At 43.4% G+C, this 26,813-nt stretch overlaps 1 protein-coding gene across 1 annotated transcript; it reads left to right on the top strand.

Annotated features, from left to right (window-relative positions):
* The first annotated feature begins 430 nt into the window (after positions 1-430).
* LOC120041283 (stathmin-4-like) lies at positions 431-25,329 on the top strand. The gene is made up of 8 exons (XM_038986216.1): positions 431-622; positions 9,336-9,393; positions 14,347-14,445; positions 16,281-16,486; positions 16,823-17,014; positions 22,671-22,922; positions 23,975-24,166; positions 25,321-25,329. Exons 2-8 carry the CDS (start codon positions 9,381-9,383, stop codon positions 25,327-25,329), a joined length of 963 nt encoding a protein of 320 aa, XP_038842144.1. The 5' UTR covers positions 431-622; positions 9,336-9,380.
* Positions 25,330-26,813: the final 1,484 nt, after the last annotated feature.

Raw genomic sequence — 26,813 nt, 5'->3', positions numbered from 1 at the left:
CCATCATATAGTAACAACCCATCATATCATAACAACCCATCATATCATAACAACCCATCATATAGTAACAACCCATCATACAGTAACAACCCATCATATAGTAACAACCCATCATACAGTAACAACCCATCATACAGTAACAACCCATCATATAGTAACAACCCATCATACCATAACAACCCATCATACCATAACAACCCATCATACAGTAACAACCCATCATATCATAACAACCCATCATATAGTAACAACCCATCATACCATAACAACCCATCATACAGTAACAACCCATCATATAGTAACAACCCATCATATAGTAATAACCCATCATATCATATGATGGCCCCCTGCAGTACAACACAAAGGGTTAACAGCCCCCCCCCCCCCCCCCCCCCCCTCCCTGCTCTCAACCCCTGATAGGCTGCCGGGGCTAGATGCTGGCACTCCTCTGGACCAATAGCAGGGCCCGGTGGTGATGTCATGGGGTAGGAGAGGGGCTGTTGCTGATGCTGCCGCTAGTCTGTATCCAAGGAGCAAGACAGAGAGAGAGACAGCCTGATAACCCGGACCTACCCCACCACCCCCATCCACCATCATCAACTCAGCCCTGCTCCGGAGGAGGGTAAGAAAGAATAAGCCTCTCCTGAACATAACACAGAAACAGATCAAGGAGGTAGGCTGTTATTGGAGGTAGTTACACTAATATTATGGGATGTTACTATAGGATGTAGTAGTGTAGCTGTTGGCTGTACTGGAAAACGATGCAACAACTGTCGTCTAGGGAACTCCATGTACTCTCTCTCCACGTTGTGTCCGTCTGTCTGTCAGTAATCAGGTCCTCTCTCTCCACGTTGTGTCCCTCTGTCTGTCAGTAATCAGGTCCTCTCTCTCCACGTGTCTGTCTGTCAGTAATCAGGTCCTCTCTCTCCACGTTGTGTCCCTCTGTCTGTCAGTAATCAGGTCCTCTCTCTCCACGTTGTGTCCCTCTGTCTGTCAGTAATCAGGTCCTCTCTCTCCACGTTGTGTCCCTCTGTCTGTCAGTAATCAGGTCCTCTCTCTCCACGTTGTGTCCCTCTGTCTGTCAGTAATCAGGTACTCTCTCTCCACGTTGTGTCTGTCTGTCTGTCAGTAATCAGGTCCTCTCTCTCCACGTTGTGTCCGTCTGTCTGTCAGTAAGTCCCTCTGTCTGTCAGTAATCAGGTCCTCTCTCTCCACATTGTGTCCGTCTGTCTGTCAGTAATCAGGTCCTCTCTCCCCACGTTGTGTCCGTCTGTCTGTCAGTAATCAGGTCCTCTCTCTCCACGTTGTGTCCGTCTGTCTGTCAGTAATCAGGTCCTCTCTCCCCACGTTGTGTCCCTCTGTCTGTCAGTAAGCAGGTCCTCTCTCCCCACGTTGTGTCCCTCTGTCTGTCAGTAATCATGTATTCTATGCAGCATTGTGTCTGTCTGTCTGTCATTAATAATGTATCCTATTCAGCGTTGTCTGTCTGTGTGTTTACAGTATGTATGACAACAGGCAGGGTATGTGTATCTGTTGTGTCTTCTGTCTGGGCTGTTAGAACAGGATGATATAAGGTTCATAATTCAGGTATTTACCTAGATCCTCATAACAGCACTTTCAGCTGAACGATATTCTGTGTATATTCATGTCGTTGGATATCAGCTTCCAAGCACTGGATTCACTCTGGGTGGGCGTGCACTGGGATGAGCGGTGCTGACTGGACATTAGGTAATAGGATAAGGAAAGGGGAGGAGGAGAGAGAGGGGTGATAGAGGGGAAGTGAGGACAGAGAGAGAGAGAGAGCGAGAGAGAGAGAGAGAGAGCGAGAGAGAGAGAGAGAGAGAGCGAGAGAGAGAGAGAGAGAGAGAGAGAGAGAGAGAGAGAGAGAGAGCATTTTTCGAAAAGTAGCATAGATCTACTGACACACGCAGAGGACAGGAAGACAGACAGAGTGAGACAGACAGACAGACAGACAGACAGACAGACAGACAGACAGACAGACAGACAGACAGACAGACAGACAGACAGACAGACAGACAGACAGACAGACAGACAGACAGACAGAGGAGAGAGGAAGACAGACAGACAGAGGAGAGAGGAAGACAGACAGACAGAGGAGAGAGGAAGACAGACAGGAGAGAGGAAGACAGACAGAGGAGAGAATGCAGACCTCCTGTCTTCTTTATTGACAAACAAGAAGTGAACAGCTTACCATGCAGAATGTGTGTATCGACCAGTCTCTCGGGTGACAGGTGTTGAGTGTGCGCGTGCGTGAGACCACTGGTCTCTGGAGGTTTCATGTCACAGTGGAGAGAGAGCTGTGTCACAGCGGTCTGGACAGTCACAGTGAAGAGAGAGCTGTGTCACAGCGGTCTGGACAGTCACAGTGGAGAGAGAGCTGTGACACGGTGGTCTGGACAGTCACAGTGGTCTGGACAGTCACAGTGGTCTGGACAGTCACAGTGGAGAGAGAGCTGTGTCACAGCGGTCTGGACAGTCACAGTGAAGAGAGAGCTGTGTCACACTGATCTGGACAGTCACAGTGGTCTGGACAGTCACAGTGGTCTGGACAGTCACAGTGGTCTGGACAGTCACAGTGGTCTGGACGGTCACAGTGGTCTGGACAGTCACAGTGGTCTGGACAGCCACAGCGGTCTGGACAGTCACAGTGGTCTGGACAGTCACAGTGGGGAGAGAGCTGTGACACAGCGGTCTGGACAGTCACAGTGGAGAGAGAGCTGTGACATAGGGGTCTGGACAGTCACAGTGGTCTGGACAGTCACAGTGGTCTGGACAGTCACAGCGGTCTGGACAGTCACAGTGGAGAGAGAGAGCTGTGTCACAGCGGTCTGGACAGTCACAGTGGTCTGGACAGTCACAGCGGTCTGGACAGTCACAGCGGTCTGGACAGTCACAGTGGACAGAGAGCTGTGTCACAGCGGTCTGGACAGTCACAGTGGTCTGGACAGTCACAGTGGTCTGGACAGTCACAGCGGTCTGGACAGTCACAGCGGTCTGGACAGTCACAGCGGTCTGGACAGTCACAGCGGTCTGAACAGTCACAGCGGTCTGGACAGTCACAGCGGTCTGGACAGTCACAGCGGTCTGGACAGTCACAGTGGAGAGAGAGAGCTGTGTCACAGCGGTTCTTTTTTTAATATCCAATCATTTATTTTTACACCAAATACTAACATGCACATACAAACAACAATTTACAGACGCACACAAACAATGACTACATCTCATCTGCCCAGACTCGTATGCTCCCACCCCCATCCCTAGTGCCTGGCCACACCCCCATCCCTAGTTCCTGGCCACACCCCCATCCCTAGTGCCTGGCCACACCCCCATCCCTAGTGCCTGGCCACACCCCCATCCCTAGTGCCTGGCCACACCCCCATCCCTAGTGCCTGGCCACACCCCCATCCCTAGTGCCTGGCCACACCCCCATCCCTAGTGCCTGGCCACACCCCTATCCCTAGTGCCTGGCCACACCGCCATCCCTAGTGCCTGGCCACACCCCCATCCCTAGTGCCTGGCCACACCCCCATCCCTAGTGCCTGGCCACACCCCCATCCCTAGTGGGGGCTTTAGGTTTTTAATATTATTCAGGTATATCATGAGATCGTCTGCAAATAAGTTTAGTTCATGTTTGCCAATACTGATAGCTGTTATGTTTGAGTCCTGTCTATTTCTTTCTGCAAGCGGTTCAATTGCCAGTGCAAACAGGAGAGGGGAGACGGGACATCCCTGTCGTGTGCCCCTTTCTAAAGCAATTTCATCAGATAACGTGTTATTTGTGTATATTGTTTTGCATTATATAATATTTTTATTAAATGTATTATTTCAGCTGGAAAGTTGAAAGCTTCCAAAGTTTTGAATAGAAAAGACCATTCAAGACGGTCGAAGGCCTTTTCGGCATCAACAGCCATTATTGATAAATTTATATATTGTTTTTTTGCATATTGTATTAAACTGAAACATGTTCTTGTATTTGTTTTTAACTTCTTTGGGCTGCAAGCCCGACGTCGGTACACTTATGACAACAGCCAGGCCAAGTGCAGGGCGCGAAATTCAAAATATATTTTTTAGAAATATTTAACTTTCACACATTAACAAGTCCAATACAGCAAATGAAAGATACACATCTTGTGAATCCAGCCAACATGTCCGATTTTTTAAATGTTTTACAGCGAAAACACCACGTATATTTATGTTAGCTCACCACCAAATACAAAAAAGCACAGACATTTTTCACAGCACAGGTAGCTTGCACAAAACCAACCTAACTAACCAAGAACCAACCAAACTAACCAAGAAACAACTTCATCAGATGACAGTCTTATAACATGTTATACAATAAATCGATGTTTTGTTCGAAAAATGTGCATATTTCAGGTATAAATCATAGTTTTACATTGCACCTGCAATCACAAATAGCACCGAAGCAGCTAGAACAATTACAGAGACCAAATTGAAATACCTAAATACTCATCATAAAACATTTATGAAAAATACATGTTGTACAGCAAATGAAAGACAAACATCTTGTGAATCCAGCCAATATTTCCGATTCTTTAAGTGTTTTACAGCGAAAACACAATATAGCATTATATTAGCTTACTACAATAGCCAACCACACAACAGCATTGATTCAAGCCAACAGTAGCGATAACGAATAAACCAGCAAAAGATATTAATTTTTTCACTAACCTTCTCAAACTTCATCAGATGACAGTCCTATAACATCATATTACACAATACATATATGGTTTGTTCGAAAATGTGCATATTTAGCGGCACAAATCGTGGTTATACAATGTGAATACGTAGGCAAAATGCGATAAAATGTCCGGAGAAATCTTGGAGAGGCACCTAATCTAATCAAATAACTATTCATAAACTTTACTAAAAAATACATGTTGGACAGCAAATTAAAGATAGCTTAGTTCTTAATGCAATCGCCGTGATAGAATTCTAAAAATAACTTCAGTACGACATCCAGCTTACGTTATAGCGAGACACCGCCCAAAATCAAAGCGGAAAACACAACGACACATTTTCGACAGAAATAGGAAATAACATCATAAATGGGTCCTACTTTTGCTGATCTTCCATCAGAATCTTGCACAAGTGGTCCTTTGTCCAGAACAATCATTGTTTGGTTTTAGAATGTCCTTTTTCCCTCTCGAATTAGCAAGCAAAACTAGCTAAGTGGCACGAAGCTGTCCATCGTCAACAAACGCAGAGAATGGAACACGCCAAAACTCCCGAAAAAAATTCAATAATCTGATTAAACTATATCGAAAAAACATACTTTACGATGATATTGTCACATTTATCAAATAAAATCAAAGCCGGAGATATTTGCCGTCTATAACAACAGCTTTTCAGAAGCCAATGCGGAAGTCCTTTCCGCGTCTTCCTGAACAAAGGAAATTGGGGTCCTGTCATTCCAAGCGCTCTCTTTTGACCATAGAAAGAGCTAGAGACCCCATTTCACCTCTCACAGCCTATTGACATCTAGTGGAAGGCGTATGAAGTGCATGTATACTAATAGATTTCAAGCAAAAGATTAGGGGGGCCCTGGAACAGAGCCTCGATTTCAGATTTTTCACTTTCTGACAGGAAGTTTGCTGCAAAATGAGTTCTGTTTTACTCACAGATATAATTCAAACGGTTTTAGAAACTTGAGAGTGTTTTCTATCCAACAGTAATAATAATATGCATATTGTACGAGCAAGAATTGAGTACGAGGCCGTTTGAAATGGGCACCTTTCATCCAAGTTACTCAATACTGCCCCTGCAGCCATAAGAAGTTTAAGTGTCTATTTTTTATAAACCCTGTTTGATTGATATGTTTCAAGTCTGGTAAGACTTTTGACATTTTATTGCTTATAATCTTCATTATTATTTTATTATTTTATTGTCACAATTTATTAAAATTATGGGTCTATAATCAGCAGGCAACTCTCCCGATTTTCCTTGTTTTAATGTAACTGGGGGGGAAAAACAGTTTGATACACGGAACTAGGAAGTACTGAATTGAGTGACATGTGTTGTCATTTCTGTAACATCGCAAATATTTTAACTGTATCTAATATTTATTTTTGGGTGATCTCTGTTTTCAGTGATTATTTTTTTGTCTGTTGATAATTGCTTCAGGGTTGTTAAGTCTAAGAAGGCTATAGAATACGTCCAACTGTTGTTTAATTCTGATTTATACTGTGCAATCGGTAAGCATGACATTTTTCCACATTTTTTTAAGTTACAGCCTTGTTCTAAAATGGATTAAATTGTTCTTTTTCGCTTATCAACCTACACACAATACTCCATAATGACAAAGCAAAACAGGTTTTTAGAAATGTTTGCAAATGTTTAAAATCAAATGGACATTTCACATTTACATAAGTATTCAGACCCTTTACTTAGTACTTTGTTGAAGCACCTTTGGCAGCGATTACACCCTCGAGTCTTCTTGGGTATGATGCTACAAGTTTGCACACCTGTATTTGGGGAGTTTCTCCCATTCTTCTCTGCAGATCCTCTCAAGCTCTGTCAGGTTGGACAGCTATTTTCAGATCTCTCCAGAGATGTTTCAATGGGTTCAAGTCCGGGCTCTGGCAGGGCCACTCAAGGACATTCAGAGACTTGTCCCGAAGCCACACCTGCACTGTCTTGGCTGTGTGCTTAGGGTCGTTGTCCTGTTGGAAGGTCCCGAACCCCAGTCTGAGTTCCTGAGCGCTCTCGGGCAGGTTTTCACCAAGGATCTCTCTGTACTTTGCTCCATTCATCTTTCCCTTGATCCTGACTAGTCTCCCAGTCCCTGCTGTTGAAAAACATCCCCACAGCATGATGCTGCCACCACCATGCTTCACCGTAGGGATGGTGCCAGGTTTCTTCCAGACGTGGCATTCAGGCCAAAGAGTTCAATCTTGGTTTCATCAGACCAGAGAATCTTGTTTCTCATGGTCTGAGAGTCTTTAGGTGCCCTTTGGCAAACTCCAAGCGAGCTGTCATGTGCCTTTTACTGAGGAGTGGCTTCCGTCTGGCCACTCTACCATAAAGGCCTGATTGGTGGAGTGCTGCAGAGATGGGTGTCCTTCTGGAAGGTTCTCCCATCTCCACAGAGGAACTCTGGAGCTCTGTCAGAGTGACCATCGGGTTCTTGGTCACCTCCCAGACCCTTCTCCCCAGATTGCTCAGTTTGGCCGGGCGGCCAGCTCTAGGAAGAATCTTGGTGCTTCCAAACTTCTTCCATTTAAGAATGATGGAGGCCACTGTGTTCTTGCGGACCTTTAATGCTGCAGAAATCTTTTGGTATCCTTCCCCAGATCTGTGCCTCGACACAATCCTGTCTTGGAGCTCTACGGACAATTCCTTCAACCTCATGGCTTAGTTTTTGCTCTAATAACTGTGGGACCTTATATAGACAAGCGTGTGCATTTCCAAATCATGTCCTATCAATTGAATTTACCACACGTGGACTCCAATGAAGTTGTAGAAACATCTCAAGGATGATCAATGGAAACAGGATGCACCTGAGCTCAATTTCGAGTCTCATAGCAAAGGGTTTGAATACTAATGTAAATAAAGTATTTCTGTTTTTGTTTTTAACACATTTGCAAATTTTTCTAAAAACCCGTTTTTGCTTTGGCATTATGGGGTATTGTGTGTAGATTGATGAATATTTTTTTTTTCAATTTAATCCATCTGTAACGTAACAAAATGTGGAAAAAGGGGAAGGGGTCTGAATACTTTCCAAATGCGCTGGACATTTTCATAGAAACTTATAAAATCGTCATTAATCACATTGCTTTTTCTAATTACCACATTTGTATCTTTGTCTTTTAAATTATAACTGGTTTAGTGTGTATTCGTTTCGTGAGAGCTGCGAGATATCTACCAGGTTTATTTGCCATTAAGCTTTATGCTTTTAAAATATCGTATTCCTGCTTATTTTCAGAAATTGTATTTTCTTTTTTACCTTGTAAAGATTTTTTATGTCCTTTTTCTAAGATAGTGATTTCTTTTTATTTCATTTTAATTTCAATCTCAGATTACATTTTTGCAGAGTGTGACATTTTCTTTCTCCTAATGTACACCTTAAAGGTATCCTAAATTATATCAGGGGTCGGCTTTTCTCTGTCCTTTATGTCTAAATTTGTAATTGGTTCTCCAAAACGTTTTTTATTTTTTATTTCCTGGTGGGTTGAGACGTCACGTTGTTAAGATTTGAAAATCCAACAGTTGTATTGGAAGGGGTCTGCGCTCGAGGGCTGTGTTTGGTTCTCCTCTGTGTCTTTCTCACTCAAACCCACGTGGACAATCAATCACTAAAAAAGCAAGGACCCTTTATTATCAACGCCTCGTGCCTACATTGCAACATCCAAATAGCCTTCCTGACTTTGAAGTCAGGAGGACTTGGAGTTAGGAGTTAGCCAGACTAAGGTTTAGTCAGGAGGACTTGGAGTTAGGAGTTAGTCTGACTAAGGGTTAGTCAGGGGAACTTGGAGTTAGGAGTTAGCCAGACTAAGGGTTAGTCAGGAGGACTTGGAGTTAGGAGTTAGCCAGACTAAGGGTTAGTCAGGGGAACTTGGAGTTAGGAGTTAGCCTGACTAAGACGGGACGGTTTAACCCTTTTCGATCCAAGAAGTGGTCCTAAAATGAGTAGTATTAGGAGCCTGAAGAACAAACTACCCACTGGGCACAGATGTCAATTCAAAGTCTATTCCAGGTTGGTTCAACGCAATTTCATTTTAAATGACGTGGTGTGTGCCCAGTTGGTAGTAGTGTTTGGCCCCTGAAGAAGAAAGACATGTAAGAATAGATTTTGGTAATATTTTGCATTAATTCCGTGTTGAGGAGCCCATCTGAGGAAGGGTGGAGACAGAGAGAGCAGCTGGTGGAGAGATCTGGAGGGAGAAGGGCTGCCACCCCTCCTACTCTCTCTCTCTCTCTCTCTCTCTCTCTCTCTCTCGCTCTCTCATCTGAATTCACTCTGCCGTTTTCCTCCACGTGTCACGACTGTGATTTATCACTATGCAGGGGATTAAAACGCGCACAGGCACACACACAAACACTGGTACAGGTTATAGTGCGTGGCAGTAAGGTTAACCTGAACGACGTATATCACAAACATCAGGATTATCAGATAGCCTCTCTTCAAAATGAACACTTTTTATTACCATTCACAGATTTTTCTATTTTCTCATTAAGACTTCAAGCACCAGTCTCTTGAACAGAGCGTGACCCTGGGTGATACGTTAACTCCAGATTATTTTAATAATCATTCTTGTAAAGTTAAATCTCATTGAAGCTCTCTTTATCTACAGGAACAGCACTGAGCAGAATTGACCTGAGCTCAACACAGTGGAATCATGACCCTAGCAGGTAAGCACTTAACTCCATATACACAATACCTTCATGAAACCCCAAATGTACCTCCAACAAAAGCCATTAATGCTGACACTGCTTAACCTGAGACATAATTTAGACACAACAAAACATAAGTATGTATACTTATTTATAATGTAAAATAACATTGCCCTATACCTTCATACTATACTCCTTGTGTACCTCCAACAGAGGTCCTACATTGGAAACATAACTTCAACATAATATATGCCATTTTCTGTAAACGATACATAAGGCCTTTCATAATACCATCAATGTAGGTAATGAACCATTACACTGCATGTACTGTAGCTACTGTGTTAAGCCATGTTTGGGAGGTGTTATATTCAGCTGTAAACTAATGAGTTGGGGATGATGCTTTGTATATTTTTGGGGTAGGCTGGGTTGATATTAGTCTAGCCTAGCCAGGGGCCGTAGTTTGGGTGTTGGCTAGGTTTACACTGTCAGAGACACACTGTACTGTACAGTGGACTACAGTGGCTTGCAAAAGTATTCATCCCCCTTGGCATTTGTCCTATTTTGTTGCCTTACAACCTGGAATTAAAATAGATTTTTGGGGGGGGTTTATCATTTGATCTACACAACATGCCTACCACTTTGAAGATGCAAAATATGTTTATTTGTGAAACAAACAAGAAATAAGACAAAAAAATACAGAAAACTTGAGCGTGCATAACTATTCACCCCCCCCAAAGTCAATACTTTGTAGAGCCACCTTTTGCAGCATTTACAGCTGCAAGTCTCTTGGGGTATGTCTCTATAAGCCTGGCACATCTACCCACTGGGATTTTTGCTCCAGCTCCTTCAAGTTGGATGGGTTCCGCTGGTGTACAGCAATCTTTAAGTCATACCACAGATTCTCAATTGGATTGAGGTCTGGGCTTTGACTAGGCCATTCCAAGACATTTAAATGTTTCCCCTTAAACCACTCGAGTGTTGCTTTAGCAGTATGCTTAGGGTCATTGTCCTGCTGGAAGGTGAACCTCCGTCCCAATCTCAAATCTCTGGAAGACTGAAACAGGTTTCCCTCAAGAATTTCCCTGTATTTAGCGCCATCCATCACTCCTTCCATTCTGACCAGTTTCCTAGTCCCTGCCGATGAAAAACATCCCCACAGCATGATGCTGCCACCACCATGCTTCACTGTGGGGATGGTGTTCTCAGAGTGATGAGAGGTGTTGGGTTTGCGCCAGACATAACGCTTTCCTTGATGGCCAAAAAGCTCAATTTTTGTCTCATCTGACCAGAGTACCTTCTTTTGCTTAATTTTTTTCTTGAAGTAATGTTTTTTTCTGGCCACTCTTCCGTAAAGCCCAGCTCTGTGGAGTGTACGGCTTAAAGTGGCCCTATGGACAGATACTCCAATCTCCGCTGTGGAGCTTTGCAGCTCCTTCGGGGTTAGCTTTGGTCTCTTTGTTCCCTCTCTGATTAATAATGCCCTCCTTGCCTGGTCTGTGAGTTTTGGTGGGCGGCCCTCTCTTGGCACGTTTGTTGTGGTGCCATATTCTTAACGTTTTCTAATAATGGATTTAATGGTGCTCCGTGGGATGTTCAAAGTTTATGATATTTTTTTATAACCCAAACCTGATCTGTACTTCTCCACAACTTTGTCCCTGACCTGTTTGTAGAGCTCCTTGGTCTTCATGATGCCTCTTGCTTGGTGGTGCCCCTTGCTTAGTGGTGTTGCAGACTCTGGGGCGTTTCAGAACAAGTGTATATATACTGAGATCATGTGACACTTAGATTGCACACAGGTGGACTTTATTTAACTAATTATGTGACTTCTGAAGGTAATTGGTTGCACCAGATCTTCATAGCAAAGGGGATGAATACATATACATGTGTCAGAGTCGTGTGTATAGGTGGCCGGGAAGTCAGGCGCAGGAGAGTCAAACGGAGTGTAAAATGGAGTCTTTTAATGAAAGTCCAAATACATGCTCCATAACACTAAATAAGAAACGAACAAACAAATATGGGTACGAAGACCCGTCGCGCACCTATACACATAAAAAACAATACTAACAAGAAACAATCTCTGACAAAGACATGAGGGGAAACAGAGGGTTAAATACACAAGAGGTAATGGATGGGATTGAAAACAGGTGTGTGGGAAGACAAGACAAAACCAATGGAAAATGAAAAATGGATCGATGATGGCTAGAAGACCGGTGACGTCGACCGCCAAACACCGCCCGAACAAGGAGAGGCAACGACTTCGGCAGAAGTCGTGACAACATGCACCACTTTTCCGTTTTCTATATTTTATTTAAAAAAATTGAAACAAGTTATTTTTTCCATTTCACTTCAACAATTTGGACTATTTTGTGTATGTCCATTACCTGAAATCCAAATAAAAATCTATTTAAATTACAGGTTGTAATGCAACAAAATAGGACAAACGCCAAGGGGGATGAATACTTTTGCAAGGCATTGTAGGCTAGGCTACCTAGAACAGAGGTATTGTGCAGTGGCCTAGGTTAGGCTAGGCTACCTAGAACAGAGGTATTGTGCAGTGGCCTAGGTTATGTTAGGCTACCTAGAGCAGAGGGATTGTGCAGTGGCCTAGGTTAGGTTAGGCTACCTAGAGCAGAGGTATTGTGCAGTGGCCTAGGTTAGGTTAGGCTACCTAGAGCAGAAGGATTGTGCAGTGGCCTAGGTTAGGCTAGGCTAACTACAGCAGAGGGATTGTGCAGTGGCCTACAGTTTTAAACAAATCTAAATATATTTTATATTCTTCAAAGTAAACACCCTTTACCTTGATGACAGTTTTGCACACTCTTGGCATTCTCTCAACCAGCTTCATGAGGAATGCTTTTCCAACAGTCATGAAGGAATTCCCACATATGTTGAGCACTTGTTGGCTGATTTTTCTTCACTCTGCTGTCCAACTCATCCCAATCCATCTCAATTGGGTTGAGGTCGGGGTGATTGTGGAGGCCAGGTCATCTGATGCAGCACTCCATCACTCTCCTTCTTGGTCAAATAGCCCTTACACAGCCTGGAGGTGTGTTTTGGGTCATTGTCCTGTTGAAAAACAATTGATAGTCCCACTAAGCACAAACCAGATGGGATGGCGTATCGCTGCAGAATGCTGTGGTAGCCATGCTGGTTACGTGTGCTTTGAATTCTAAATAAATCACCAACAGTGTCACCAGAAAAGCACTCCTACACCATCACACCTCCTCCTCCATGCTTCACGGTGGGAACCACACATGCGGAGATCATCCGTTCACCTACTCTGCGTCTCACAAAGACACGGCGGTCGGAACCAAAAATCTAAAATTCATACCCCTTGACTTTTTCCACATTTTATTACATTAGAGCCTTTTTCTAAAATGTATTAAATAAAACAATTTCCTAAACAATCTACACACAATACCCCATAATGACAAAGCGATAACTGTTTTTTTTTAAGTTATTGAAAATATAAAAACATAATAACAATGAAATACCGTATTTACATAAGTATTCAGACCCTTTGCTATGAGACTCGAAATCTAGCTCAGGTGCATCCTGTTTCCATTGCTCATCCTTGAGATGTTTCTACAACTTGATTGGAGTCCATCTGTGGTAAATTCAATTGATTGGACATGATTTGGAAAGGAACATACCTGTCTAGATAAGGTCCCACAGTTGATGCCAGAGCAAAAACCAAGCCATAAGGTCAAAGAAAGAGACAGGATTGTATCGAGTCACAGAACTCGAGACAACTCGAAGGGTACCAAATAAAGTCTGCAGCATTGAAGGTCCCTAAAAACACAGTGGTCTCCATCATTCTTAAATGGAAGAAGTTTGGAACCACCAAGACTCTTCCGAGAGCTGGCCGCCTGTCCAAACCTGAGCAATCAGGGAAGAAAGGCCTTGGTCAGGGAGGTGACCAAGCACCTGATGGTCACTCTGACAGAGCTCCAGAGTTCCTCTGTGGAGATGGGAGAACCTTCCAGAAGGACAACCATCTCTGCTTCACTCCACAAATCAGGCCTTTATGGTCGAGCGGCCAGATGGAAGCCACTCCTCAGTAAAAGGCACATGGGAGCCATTTGGAGTTTGCCAAAAGGCACCTAAAGGACTCTCAGACCATGAGAAACAAGATTCTCTGGTCTGATGAAACCAAGATTGAACTCTTTGGCCTGAATGCCAAGCGTCACATCTGGAGGAAACCTGGAACCATCCCTCTGGTGAAGCATGGTGGTGGCAGCATCATGGTGAAGCATGGTGGTGGCAGCATCATGCTGTGGGGATGTTTTTCAGAGGCAGTGACTGGGAGACTTATCAGGATCGAGGGAAAAATGAACAAAGCAAAGTACAGAGAGATCCTTGGTGAAAACCTGCTCCAGACTGGGGCAAAGGTTTACCTTCCAACAAGACAACAACCCTAAGCACACAGCCAAGACAACACAGGAGTGTCTTCGGGACAAGTCTCTGAATGTCCTTGAGTGGCCCAGCCAGAGCACGGACTTGATCGAACATCTCTGGAGAGACCTGAAAATAGCTGTGCAGCGACGCTCCCCATCCAACCTGACAGAGTTTGAGAGGATGTGCAGAGAAGAATGGGAGAAACTCCCCAAATACAGGTGTGCCAAGCTTGTAGCGTCATACTTAAGAAGACTGTAATCGCTGCCAAAGGTGTTTCAACAAAGTACTGAGTAAAGGGTCTGAATACTTATGTAAAATGTGATATTTCAGCGTTTTATTTTTAATACATTTGTAAAATTTCTAAAAAAACATTTTTTCCCTTTGTCATTATGGGGTATTGTGTGTAGATTGATGAGGGGGAGGGAAACAATGTAATCAATTTTAGAAGAAGGCTGTATGTCACATAACAAAATGTGGAAAAAGTAAAGGGGTCTGAATACTTTCCTAAGGCACTGTGATCAGAGAGGAGACGAAGGCACTGTATATATAACTATAGGTGTGTTTCCCCTGCAGCGTACAGAGAGAAGGTGAAAGAGCTCCCCCTGGTGTCTCTGTTCTGCTCCTGCATCAACCCTCAGACCATCGACTGTAAGCCCACATACCAGGCAGAAGGTAAAACAACACATTCACAAAGTTAATTTATAAGTTATACCTTGTACTTCCTGACGTTTCATACAGAAGTACAACATATTCAGGTAGAAACGAAAAAGAAAAGACAACATTGAAGAGAGAAATACATTTGCAGAATATAACACTATAACAATATAGAACACTATAACAATATAGAACACTATAACAATATAGAACACTATAACACTATAGAACACTATAACAATATAGAACACTATAACAATATAGAACACTATAACAATATGGAACACTATAACAATATGGAACACTATAACAATATAGAACACTATAACAATATAGAACACTATAACACTATAGAACACTATAACAACATAGAACACTAAAACAATATGGAACACTATAACAATATAGAACACTATAACACTATAGAACACTATAACAACATAGAACACTAAAACAATATGGAACACTATAACAATATAGAACACTATAACACTATAGAACACTATAACAACATAGAACACTAAAACAATATGGAACACTATAACAATATGGAACACTATAACAATATAGAACACTGTAACACTATAACAATATAGAACACTATAACAATATGGAACACTATAACAATATAGAACACTGTAACACTATAACAATATACAACACTATAACAATATGGAACACTGTAACAATATTGAACACTATAACAATATAGAACACTATAACAATATGGAACACTATAACAATATAGAACACGATAACAATATGGAACACTATAACAATATGGAACACTGTAACAATATAGAACACTATAACAATATAGAACACTATAACAATATGGAACACTATAACAATATAGAACACTATAACAATATGGAACACTATAACAATATAGAACACTATAACACTATAACAATATAGAACACTATAACAATATAGAACACTTTAACAATATAACAATATAGAACACTATAACAATATGGAACACTATAACAATATGGAACACTATAACAATATAGAACACTATAACACTATAGAACACTGTAACAATATAGAACACTATAACAATATAGAACACTATAACAATATGGAACACTATAACAATATGGAACACTATAACAATATAGAACACTATAACAATATGGAACACTATAACAATATAGAACACTGTAACACTATAGAACACTATAACAATATAGAACACTATAACAATATGGAACACTATAACAATATAGAACACTGTAACACTATAACAATATAGAACACTATAACAATATGGAACACTATAACAATATAGAACACTATAACACTATAACAATATAGAACACTATGACAATATAGAACACTATAACAATATGGAACACTATAACAATATAGAACACTATAACACTATAGAACACTATAACAATATGGAACACCATAACAATATAGAACACTATAACAATATAGAACACTATAACAATATAGAACACTATAACAATATAGAACACTATAACACTATAGAACACTATAACAATATGGAACACTATAACAATATGGAACACTATAACAATATGGAACACTATAACAATATAGAACACTATAACAACATAGAACACTATAACAATATGGAACACTATAACAATATAGAACACTGTAACAATATGGAACACTATAACAATATGGAACACTATAACAATATGGAACACTATAACAATATAGAACACTATAACAATATGGAACACTATAACAATATGGAACACTATAACAATATGGAACACTATAACAATATAGAACACTATACTTGCAGAATATATGGAAACATGTGAGCTAGCTAGGTTGTGTTTTAAAGCTCTTACCTCCTGTCCCATTCCCAGATGCGGTGGCCCTGGGCTGGTGTGTCATAAAGGACGTGGAGGTGATAGAGTTGAACAAGCGTTCTTCGGGCCAGGCCTTCGAGGTCATCCTGAAGCCTCCGTCATTTGATGGCGTCCCAGAGCTCAACGCTACCATGCCCAAACGCAGAGAACTCTCCATGGAGGAGATCCAGAAGAAATTAGAGGCTGCAGAGGAGAGGAGGAAGGTGAGGAGGACAGGGAGGAGGAGAGATACATACATGCAATAACCATAGCGATAGAGGACTCTCAAAAGCCCGTTTTTAGCATGGGCAGCGCCATTGAGGACTTTCACCAATTTGAAGTGGGACTTCCTATTGGTTAAGGAAGGTTCTGTTTATTTACCAATTCATAGAACAAGTAGAAGAAGAACATTGACTACTTCAAAATGGAGATGGCCCTCAATGGCACTGCCCATGCTCTCAGGCGCCATAATGGGACAGATGTTGCATCCTCTAAGTATCTCTATGGCACAAACACACACCTGTCTGTATCCTGATACCACTCCTCACACCGCCCTCTAGTGCCAGGAGGCTGAGCTGCTGAAGCACCTGGCAGAGAAGAGAGAGCATGAGAGAGAGGTGATTCAGAAGGCCTTAGAGGAGAACAACAACTTCATCAAGAATTCCAAGGAGAAGCTGGAGCAGAAGATGGAGGCCAACAAGGAGAACAGAGAGGCTCTACTGGCGGCCATGTTGGAACGACTGCAGGAGAAGGTGATGTTTCGCCACGATCACGCTCTTTCTCTTTATTCTCTTTTCTGTCTGTCTGTCTGTCTGTCTGTCTGTCTGTCTGTCTGTCTGTCTGTCTGTCTGTCTGTCTGTCTGTCTGTCTGTCTGTCTGTCTGTCTGTTAATGTTTAGCTACTCTCCTTATTTATTTCTCTTGAGTTCCTCTCTCTATCTCTCTCTCTCTCTAGTCTCTCTCTCTCTCTCTCTCTCTCTAGTCCATCTCTAGTCTCTCTCTCTCTCTAGTTCCTCTAGTCTCTCTCTCTCTCTCTAGTCCATCTCTAGTCCATCTCTAGTCTCTCTCTCTCTCTAGTTCCTCTAGTCTCTCTCTCTAGTCCATCTCTAGTCTCTCTCTCTCTCTCTCTCTCTCTCTAGTTCCTCTCTAGTCTCTCTCTTGCTCTTTCTCTCTCTCTCTCTAGTCCATCTCTAGTCTCTCTCTCTCTCTCTCTCTCTCTAGTCTCTCTCTCTCTCTAGTCCCTCTCTAGTCTCTTTCTACTCTCTTTCTAGTCTCTATCTGTCTCTAGTCTCTCTCTAGTCTCTCTCTCTCTCTAGTCCCTTTAAAGTCTCTCTCTCTAGTCCATCTCTAGTGTCTCTCTCTCTCTAGTCTCTCTCTCTAGTCCATCTCTAGTCTCTCTCTCTCTCTAGTCCATCTCTAGTCTCTCTCTCTCTCTCTCTAGTTCCTCTCTAGTCTCTCTCTCTCTAGTCCATCTCTAGTCTCTCTCTCTCTCTCTCTCTCTCTAGTTCCTCTCTCTCTCTCTCTCTAGTCCCTCTCTAGTCTCTCTCTCTCTCTCTCTCTAGTCCATCTCTAGTCTCTCTCTCTCTCTCTAGTCCATCTCTAGTCCATCTCTAGTCTCTCTCTCTCTCTAGTTCCTCTAGTCTCTCTCTCTCTAGTCCATCTCTAGTCTCTCTCTCTCTCTCTATATAGTTCCTCTCTAGTCTCTCTCTCTCTCTAGTCCATCTCTAGTCTCTCTCTCTAGTCCATCTCTAGTCTCTCTCTCTCTCTAGTCCCTCTCTAGTCCCCATCTCTAGTCTCTCTCTCTAGTCCCTCTCTAGTCCATCTCTAGTCTCTCTCTCTAGTTCCTCTCTAGTCTTTCACTCAATTCAATTCAATTGACTTTATTGACATGGCAAGTTCATTATTACTTACATTGTCAAAGTATACATATCGAAAAAATAAAAAATCTAATATATATGTATATATACAATATATATATATTTATATATATTCACTCTCTCTCTCTAGTCTCCCTCCCTCTATTTTATATACAGTGCCTTGAAAAAGTATTTGCCCCTTTCTGATTTTCTCTATTTTTGCATATTTTAAATACTGAATGTTATCCGATCGTCAACCAAAACCTAATATTAGATAAAGGGAACCTGAGTTTACAAATAACAATATCAATTCAATTCAATTCAATTCAATTCAAGGGGCTTTATTGGCATGGGAAACATGTGTTAACATTGCCAAAGCAAGTGAGGTAGACAATACACAAAAGTGAAACAAACAATACAAATTAACAGTAAACATTACACATACAGAAGTTTCAAAACAATAAAGACATTACAAATGTCATATTATATATATACAGTGTTGTAACAATGTACGAATGGTTAAAGCACACAAGTTAAAATAAATAAGCATAAATATGGGTTGTATTTACAATGGTGTTTGTTCTTCACTGGTTGCCCTTTTCTTGTGACAACAGGTCACAAATCTTGCTGCTGTGATGGCATACTGTGGAATTTCACCCAGTAGATATGGGAGTTTATCAAAATTGGATTTGTTTTCGAATTCTTTGTGGATCTGTGTAATCTGAGGGAAATATGTGTCTCTAATATGGTCATACATTGGGCAGGAGGTTAGGAAGTGCAGCTCAGTTTCCACCTCATTTTGTGGGCAGTGAGCACATATCTCTCTCATCGTCACTCAGTGCATAGGTTTACCTCCACTGTATTCACATCCTACCATACCTTTGTCTGTACATTATGCCTTGAATCTATTCTACTCTGCCCAGAAACCTGCTCCTTTTACTCTCTGTTCCGAACGTACTAGATGACCAGTTCTTATAGCCTTTAGCCGTACCCTTATCCTACTTCTCCTCCGTTCCTCTGGTGATGTACAGGTTAATCCAGACCCTGCAGTGCCTAGCTCCACTCCCATTCCCCAGGCGCTCTCATTTGTTGAATTCTGTAACTGTAAAAGCCTTGGTTTCATGCATGTTAACATTAGAAGCCTCCTCCCTAAGTTTGTTTTATTCACTGCCTTAGCACACTCTGCCTAACCGGATGTCCTAGCCGTGTCTGAATCGTGGCTTAGGAAGACCACCACAAACACTGAAATTTCCATCCCTAACTATAAAAATGTTCTACAAGATAGAACTGCCAAAGGGGGCAGAGTTGCAATCTACTGCAGAGATAGCAGAGTTCTGTCTTGCTCTCCGTCTGTGCCCAAACAATTTCAGGTTCTACTTTTAAAAATCCACCTTTCCAGAAACATGTCACTCACCGTTGTCGCTTTCTATAGACCACCTTCTGCCCCCAGCTGTGCACTGGACACCATATGTGAATTGATTGCCCCCCCCATCTATCTTCAGAGCTCGTGCTATTAGGTGACCTAAACTGGGAAATGCTTGACACCCAGGCCATCCTACAATCTAAGCTTGATGCCCTCAATCTCACACAAATTATCAATGAACCTACCAGGTACAACCCCAAATCCGTAAACACGGGCACCCTCATAGATATCATCCTAACTAACCTGCCCTTCAAGTACACCTCTGCCGTCTTCAACCAGGATCTCAGCGATCATTGCCTGCGTCCGTAATGGGTCTGCGGTCAAACGACCACCCCTCATCACTGTCAAACGCTCCCAAAAACACTTCAGCGAGCAGGCCTTTCTAATCGACCTGGCCCGGGTATCCTGGAAGGATATTGACCTCATTCCGTCAGTAGAGTATGCCTGGTTATTCTTTAAAGTGCCTTCCTCACCATCTTAAATAACCATGCCCCATTCATAAAAATTTAGAACCAGGAACAGATATAGCCCTTGGTTCACTCCAGACCTGACTGCCCTTGACCAGCACAAAAACATCCTGTGGCGTACTGCATTAGCATCGAATAGCCCCCGCGATATGCAACTTTTCAGAGAAGTTAGGAACCAAAATACACAGGCAGTTAGGAAAACAAAGGCTAGCTTTTTCAAACAGAAATTTGCATCCTTTAGCACAAACTCCAAAATGTTCTGGGACGCTGTAAAGTCCATGGAGAATAAGAGCACCTCCTCCCAGCTGCCCACTACACTGAGGATAGAAAACACTGTCAACACAGATAAATCTGCAAAAATTGAGAATTTCAATAAGCATTATTCTACGGCTGGCCATGCTTTCCACTTGGCTACCCCGGTCAACAGCCCTGCACCCCCCACAGCAACTCGCCCAAGCCTCCCCCATTTCTCCTTCACCCAAATCCAGATAGCTGATGTTCTGAAAGAGCTGCAAAATCTGGACCCCTACAAATCAGCTGGGCTAGACAATCTGGACCCCTATTACTAGCCCGTTCAACCTATCTTTCGTATCTTCTGAGATCCCCAAAGATTGGAAAGCTGCCGCGGTCATCCCCCTCTTCAAAGGGGGAGACACTCTAGTCCCAAACTGCTGCAGACCTATATCTATCCTGCCCTGCCTTTCTAAGGTCTTCGAAAGCCAAGATAACAAACAGATCACCGACCATTTCGAATCCCACCGTACCTTCTCCGCTATGCAATCTGGTTTCCGAGCTGGTCATGGGTGCACCTCAGCCACGCTCAAGGTCCTAAACGATATCATAACCGCCATCGATAAGAGACAATACTGTGCAGCTGTATTCATTGACCTGGCCAAGGCTTTCGACTCTGTCAATCACCACATTCTTATCGGCAGACTCAACAGCCTTGGTTTCTCAAATGACTGCCTCGCCTGGTTCACCAACTACTTCTCAGACAGAGTTCAGTGTGTCAAATCGGAGGGCCTGTTGTCCGGACCTCTGGCAGTCTCTATGGGGGTGCCACAGGGTTCAATCCTCGGACCGACTCTTTTCTCTGTATACATCAATGATGTCGCTCTTGCTGCTGGTGATTCTCTGATCCACCTCTACGCAGACGACACCATTCTGTATACTTCTGGCCCTTCTTTGGACACTGTGTTAACAAACCTCCAGACGAGCTTCAATGCCATACAACTCTCCTTCCGTAGCCTCCAACTGCTCTTAAATGCAAGTAAAACTAAATGCATGCTCTTCAACTGATCGCTGCCCACACCTGCCCGCCCGTTCTGACTTAGAATATGTGGACAACTACAAATACCTAGGTGTCTGGTTAGACTGTAAACTCTCCTTCCAGACTCACATTAAGCATCTCCAATCCAAAATTAAATCTAGAATCGGGTTCCTATTTTGCAACAAAGCAGCCTTCACTCATGCTGCCAAACCTACCCTCGTAAAACTGACTATCCTACCTATCCTTGACTTCGGCATTGTCATTTACAAAATACTCCAACACTCTACTCAGCAAATTGGATGCAGTCTATCACAGTGCCATCCGTTTTGTCACCAAAGCCCCATATACTACCCACCACTGCGACCAGCATGCTCTCGTTGGATGGCCCTCGCTTCATATTCGTCACCAAACCAACTGGCTCCAGGTCATCTATAAGTCTTTGCTAGGTAAAGCCCCGCCTTATCTCAGCTCACTGGTCACCATAGCAGCACCCAACCATAGCACGCACTCCAGCAGGTACTGTATATCTCACTGGTCACCCCCAAAGCCAATTCCTCCTTTGGTCATCTTTCCTTCCAGTTCTCTGCTGCCAATGACTGGAACGAACTGCAAAAATCACTGAAGCTGGAGACTCATAACTCCCTCACTAACTTTAAGCACCAGCTGTCAGAGCAGCTCACAGATCACTGCACCTGTACATAGCCCATCTGTAATAGCCCATCCAACATCCTCATCCCCATATTGTATTTATTTATTTATTTTGCTCCTTTGCACCCCAGTATCTCTACTTGCACATTCATCTTCTGCACATAAATCACTCCAGTGTTTAATTGCTAAATTGTAATTATTTCTCCACCATGGCCTATTTATTGCCTTAACTCCATTATCCTACCTCATTTGCACACACTGTATATAGACTTTTTCTATTGTATTATTGACTGTATGTTTGTTTATTTCATGTGTAACTCTGTGTTGTTCTATGTGTCGAACTGCTTTGCTTTATCCTGGCCAGGTCGCAGTTGTAAATGAGAACTTGTTCTCGACTAGCCTACCTGGTTAAATAAAGGTGAAATAAATAAAAATTTAAACATTTTAAATAAAATAGAGAAAATTCGAAAGGGGGCGTTCACTTTCGTTTATCTATTCAAACTCTTTCTCTTCCACTTACCAGTCTCTCTAAATTTGAATTTTTACATCTTCAAAAAATTAGAATTAATTAATATATACAGACACAACATTATTTTTGTTTCTGTCAGATCATTTCCATGTTGATTACATTCATTGAGTGCCTTAGGAGCTTTTGTTATATGCTGTTTTTCCAGTCTGGGTTTTACCGAATTAATGCTAATAGATTCCTGAATGTAAATATTGTTGTTGTTTTCCTGTGTGGCAGGACAAACATGCAGAAGAGGTGAGGAAAAAGGTACTAGCTTTGGCAGACGCGATGGACCTGGACTTGTGTGTGATAAAGGACGTGGAGGTGATAGAGTTGAACAAGCGTTCTTCGGGCCAGGCCTTCGAGGTCATCCTGAAGCCTCCGTCATTTGATGGCGTCCCAGAGCTCAACGCTACCATGCCCCAACGCAGGGAACTCTCCATGGAGGAGATCCAGAAGAAATTAGAGGCTGCAGAAGAGAGGAGGAAGGTGAGGAGGACAGGGAGGAGGAGAGGAGACACTAGGAGACAGGGAGGAGGAGAGGAGACACTAGGAGACAGGGAGGAGTAGAGGAGACACACAGGAGACAGGGAGGAAGAGAGGAGTAAGGTGAGTAGGACAGGGAGGCGGAGAGGAGACACTAGGAGACAGGGAGGAGGAGAGGAGACACTAGGAGACAGAGAGGAGGAGAGGAGACACTAGGAGACAGGGAGGAGGAGAGACTAGGAGACAGTGAGGAGTAGAGGAGACACTGGGAGACAGGGAGGAGGAGAGGAGACACTAGGAGACAGGGAGGAAGAGAGGAGGAAGGTGAGGAGGACAGGGAGGAGGAGAGGAGACACTAGGAGACAGGGAGGAGTAGAGGAGACACTAGGAGACAGGGAGGAGGAGAGGAGACACTAGGAGACAGAGAGGAGTAGAGGAGACACTAGGAGACAGGGAGGAGGAGAGGAGACACTAAGAGACAGGGAGGAGGAGAGGAGACACTAGGAGACAGGGAGGAGTAGAGGAGACACTAGGAGACAGGGAGGAGGAGAGGAGACACTAGGAGACAGAGAGGAGTAGAGGAGATACAGAAGGAGACAGGGAGGAGGAGAGGAGACAGGGAGGAGGAGATGAGACAGGGGGGAGGAGAGGAAACACTAGGAGACAGGGAGGAGGTAGAGGAGCCACAAGGAGACAGGGAGGAGGAGAGGAACCACAAGGAGACAGGGAGGAGTAGAGGAGACACACTAGGAGACAGGGAGGAGGAGAGGAGGCAGGGAGGAGGTAGAGGAGACACTAGGAGACAGGGAGGAGGAGAGGAGACAGTGAGGAGGAGAGGAGACACTAGGAGACAGGGAGGAGGTAGAGGAGACACTAGGAGACAGGGAGGAGGTAGAGGAGACACTAGGAGACAGGGAGGAGGATGGAGTCAAGGAGGAGGAGAGGAGACATACACTCACTACGCATAAACACACTCACCACTCTTAAACACACTCACCATAATCCATGTCTGTTTGTATCCTGCTCCTGATACCACTCCTCACACCGCCCTCTAGTGCCAGGAGGCTGAGCTGCTGAAGCACCTGGCAGAGAAGAGAGAGCATGAGAGAGAGGTGATTCAGAAGGCCTTAGAGGAGAACAACAACTTCATCAAGAACTCCAAGGAGAAGCTGGAGCAGAAGATGGAGGCCAACAAGGAGAACAGAGGGGCTCTACTGGCGGCCATGTTGGAACGACTGCAGGAGAAGGTGATGTTTCGCCACGATCACGATCTTTCTCTTTATTCTCTTGTCTGTCTGTCTGTCTGTCTGTCTGTCTGTCTGTCTGTCTGTCTGTCTGTCTGTCTGTCTGTCTGTCTGTCTGTCTGTCTGTCTGTCTGTCTGTCTGTCTGTCTGTCTGTCTGTCTGTTAATGTTTAGCTACTCTCCTTATTTATTTCTCTCTCTATGTCTCTCTCTAGTGTCTCTCTCTAGTGTCTCTCTCTCCTGATCTCTCTAGTGTCTCTCTTTAGTGTCTCTCTCCTAGTCTCTCTAGTGTCTCTCTCTAATGTCTCTCTCTCCTAGTCTCTCTATGTCTCTCTCTATGTCTCTCTCTAGTGTCTCTCTCTCCTAGTCTCTCTAGTGTCTCTCTCTAGTGTCTCTCTCTCCTGATCTCTCTAGTGTCTCTCTCTAGTGTCTCTCTCTCCTAGTCTCTCTGTCTCTCTCTAGTGTCTCTCTCTCCTAGTCTCTCTAGTGTCTCTCTCTAGTGTCTCTCTCTATGTCTCTCTCTAGTGTCTCTCTCTCCTAGTCTCTCTAGTGTCTCTCTCTAGTGTCTCTCTCTAGTGTTTCTCTCTCCTAGTCTCTCTATGCCTCTCTCTAATGTCTCTCTCTCCTAGTCTCTCTAGTGTCTCTCTCTAGTGTCTCTATCTAGTGTCTCTCTCTAGTGTCTCTCTCTCCTAGTCTCTCTAGTGTCTCTCTCTAGTGTCTCTCTCTCCTAGTCTCTCTGTCTCTCTCTATGTCTCTCTCTAGTGTCTCTCTCTAGTGTCTCTCTCTCCTAGTCTCTCTAGTGTCTCTCTCTAGTGTCTCTCTCTCCTAGTCTCTCTATGTCTCTCTCTCCTGATCTCTCTAGTGTCTCTCTCTAGTGTCTCTCTCTCCTAGTCTCTCTAGTGTCTCTCTCTAGTGTCTCTCTCTCCTAGTCTCTCTAGTGTCTCTCTCTAGTGTCTCTCTCTAATGTCTCTCTCTAGTGTCTCTCTCTCCTAGTCTCTCTAGTGTCTCTCTCTAGTGTCTCTCTCTCTAGTGTCTCTCTAGTGTCTCTCTCTAGTGTCTCTCTCTAGTGTCTCTCTCTAGTGTCTCTCTCTCCTAGTCTCTCTAGTGTTTCTCTCTCCTAGTCTCTCTATGTCTCTCTCTAGTGTTTCTCTCTCCTAGTCTCTCTAGTGTCTCTCTTTAGTGTCTTTCTCTCCTAGTCTCTCTATGTCTCTCTCTATGTCTCTCTAGTGTCTCTCTCCTGATCTCTCTAGTGTCTATCTCTAGTGTCTCTCTCTCCTAGTCTCTCTAGTGTCTCTCTCTAGTGTCTCTCTCTAATGTCTCTCTCTAGTGTCTCTCTCTCCTAGTCTCTCTAGTGTCTCTCTCTAGTGTCTCTCTCTCTAGTGTCTCTCTAGTGTCTCTCTCTAGTGTCTCTCTCTAGTGTCTCTCTCTAGTGTCTCTCTCTCCTAGTCTCTCTAGTGTTTCTCTCTCCTAGTCTCTCTATGTCTCTCTCTAGTGTTTCTCTCTCCTAGTCTCTCTAGTGTCTCTCTTTAGTGTCTCTCTCTCCTAGTCTCTCTATGTCTCTCTCTATGTCTCTCTATGTCTCTCTAGTGTCTCTCTCTAGTGTATCTCTAGTGTCTCTCTCTCCTAGTCTCTCTAGTGTCTCTCTCTAGTGTCTCTCTCTCCTAGTCTCTCTATGTCTCTCTCTAGTGTCTCTCTCTAGTGTCTCTCTCTAGTGTCTCTCTCTAGTGTCTCTCTAGTGTCTCTCTCTCCTAGTCTCTCTAGTGTCTCTCTCTAGTGTCTCTCTCTCCTAGTCTCTCTAGTGTCTCTCTCTAGTGTCTCTCTCTCCTAGTCTCTCTATGTCTCTCTCTAGTGTCTCTCTCTCCTAGTCTCTCTAGTGTCTCTCTCTAGTGTCTCTCTCTAATGTCTCTCTCTAGTGTCTCTCTCTCCTAGTCTCTCTAGTGTCTCTCTCTAGTGTCTCTCTCTCTAGTGTCTCTCTAGTGTCTCTCTCTAGTGTCTCTCTCTAGTGTCTCTCTCTAGTGTCTCTCTCTCCTAGTCTCTCTAGTGTTTTCTCTCTCCTAGTCTCTCTATGTCTCTCTCTAGTGTTTCTCTCTCCTAGTCTCTCTAGTGTCTCTCTTTAGTGTCTCTCTCTCCTAGTCTCTCTATGTCTCTCTCTATGTCTCTCTAGTGTCTCTCTCTCCTAGTCTCTCTATGTCTCTCTCTATGTCTCTCTAGTGTCTCTCTCTCCTAGTCTCTCTATGTCTCTCTAGTGTCTCTCTCTAGTGTCTCTCTCTAGTGTCTCTCTAGTGTCTCTCTCTCCTAGTCTCTCTGGTGTCTCTCTCTAGTGTCTCTCTCTCCTAGTCTCTCTATGTCTCTCTAGTGTCTCTCTCTCCTAGTCTCTCTATGTCTCTCTAGTGTCTCTCTCTAGTGTCTCTCTAGTGTCTCTCTCTAGTGTCTCTCTCTAGTGTCTCTCTCTAGTGTCTCTCTCTCCTAGTCTCTCTAGTGTTTCTCTCTCCTAGTCTCTCTATGTCTCTCTCTAGTGTTTCTCTCTCCTAGTCTCTCTAGTGTCTCTCTTTAGTGTCTCTCTCTCCTAGTCTCTCTATGTCTCTCTCTATGTCTCTCTAGTGTCTCTCTCTCTAGTCTCTCTATGTCTCTCTCTATGTCTCTCTAGTGTC

This window comes from Salvelinus namaycush, unplaced genomic scaffold (genome assembly GCF_016432855.1).
Source record: "Salvelinus namaycush isolate Seneca unplaced genomic scaffold, SaNama_1.0 Scaffold43, whole genome shotgun sequence".
In the NCBI taxonomy this organism is placed as follows: Eukaryota; Metazoa; Chordata; class Actinopteri; order Salmoniformes; family Salmonidae; genus Salvelinus; species Salvelinus namaycush.
The sequence above is the reverse complement of the archived record's forward strand: the minus strand, read 5'-3'. Positions and strand labels throughout refer to the sequence as shown.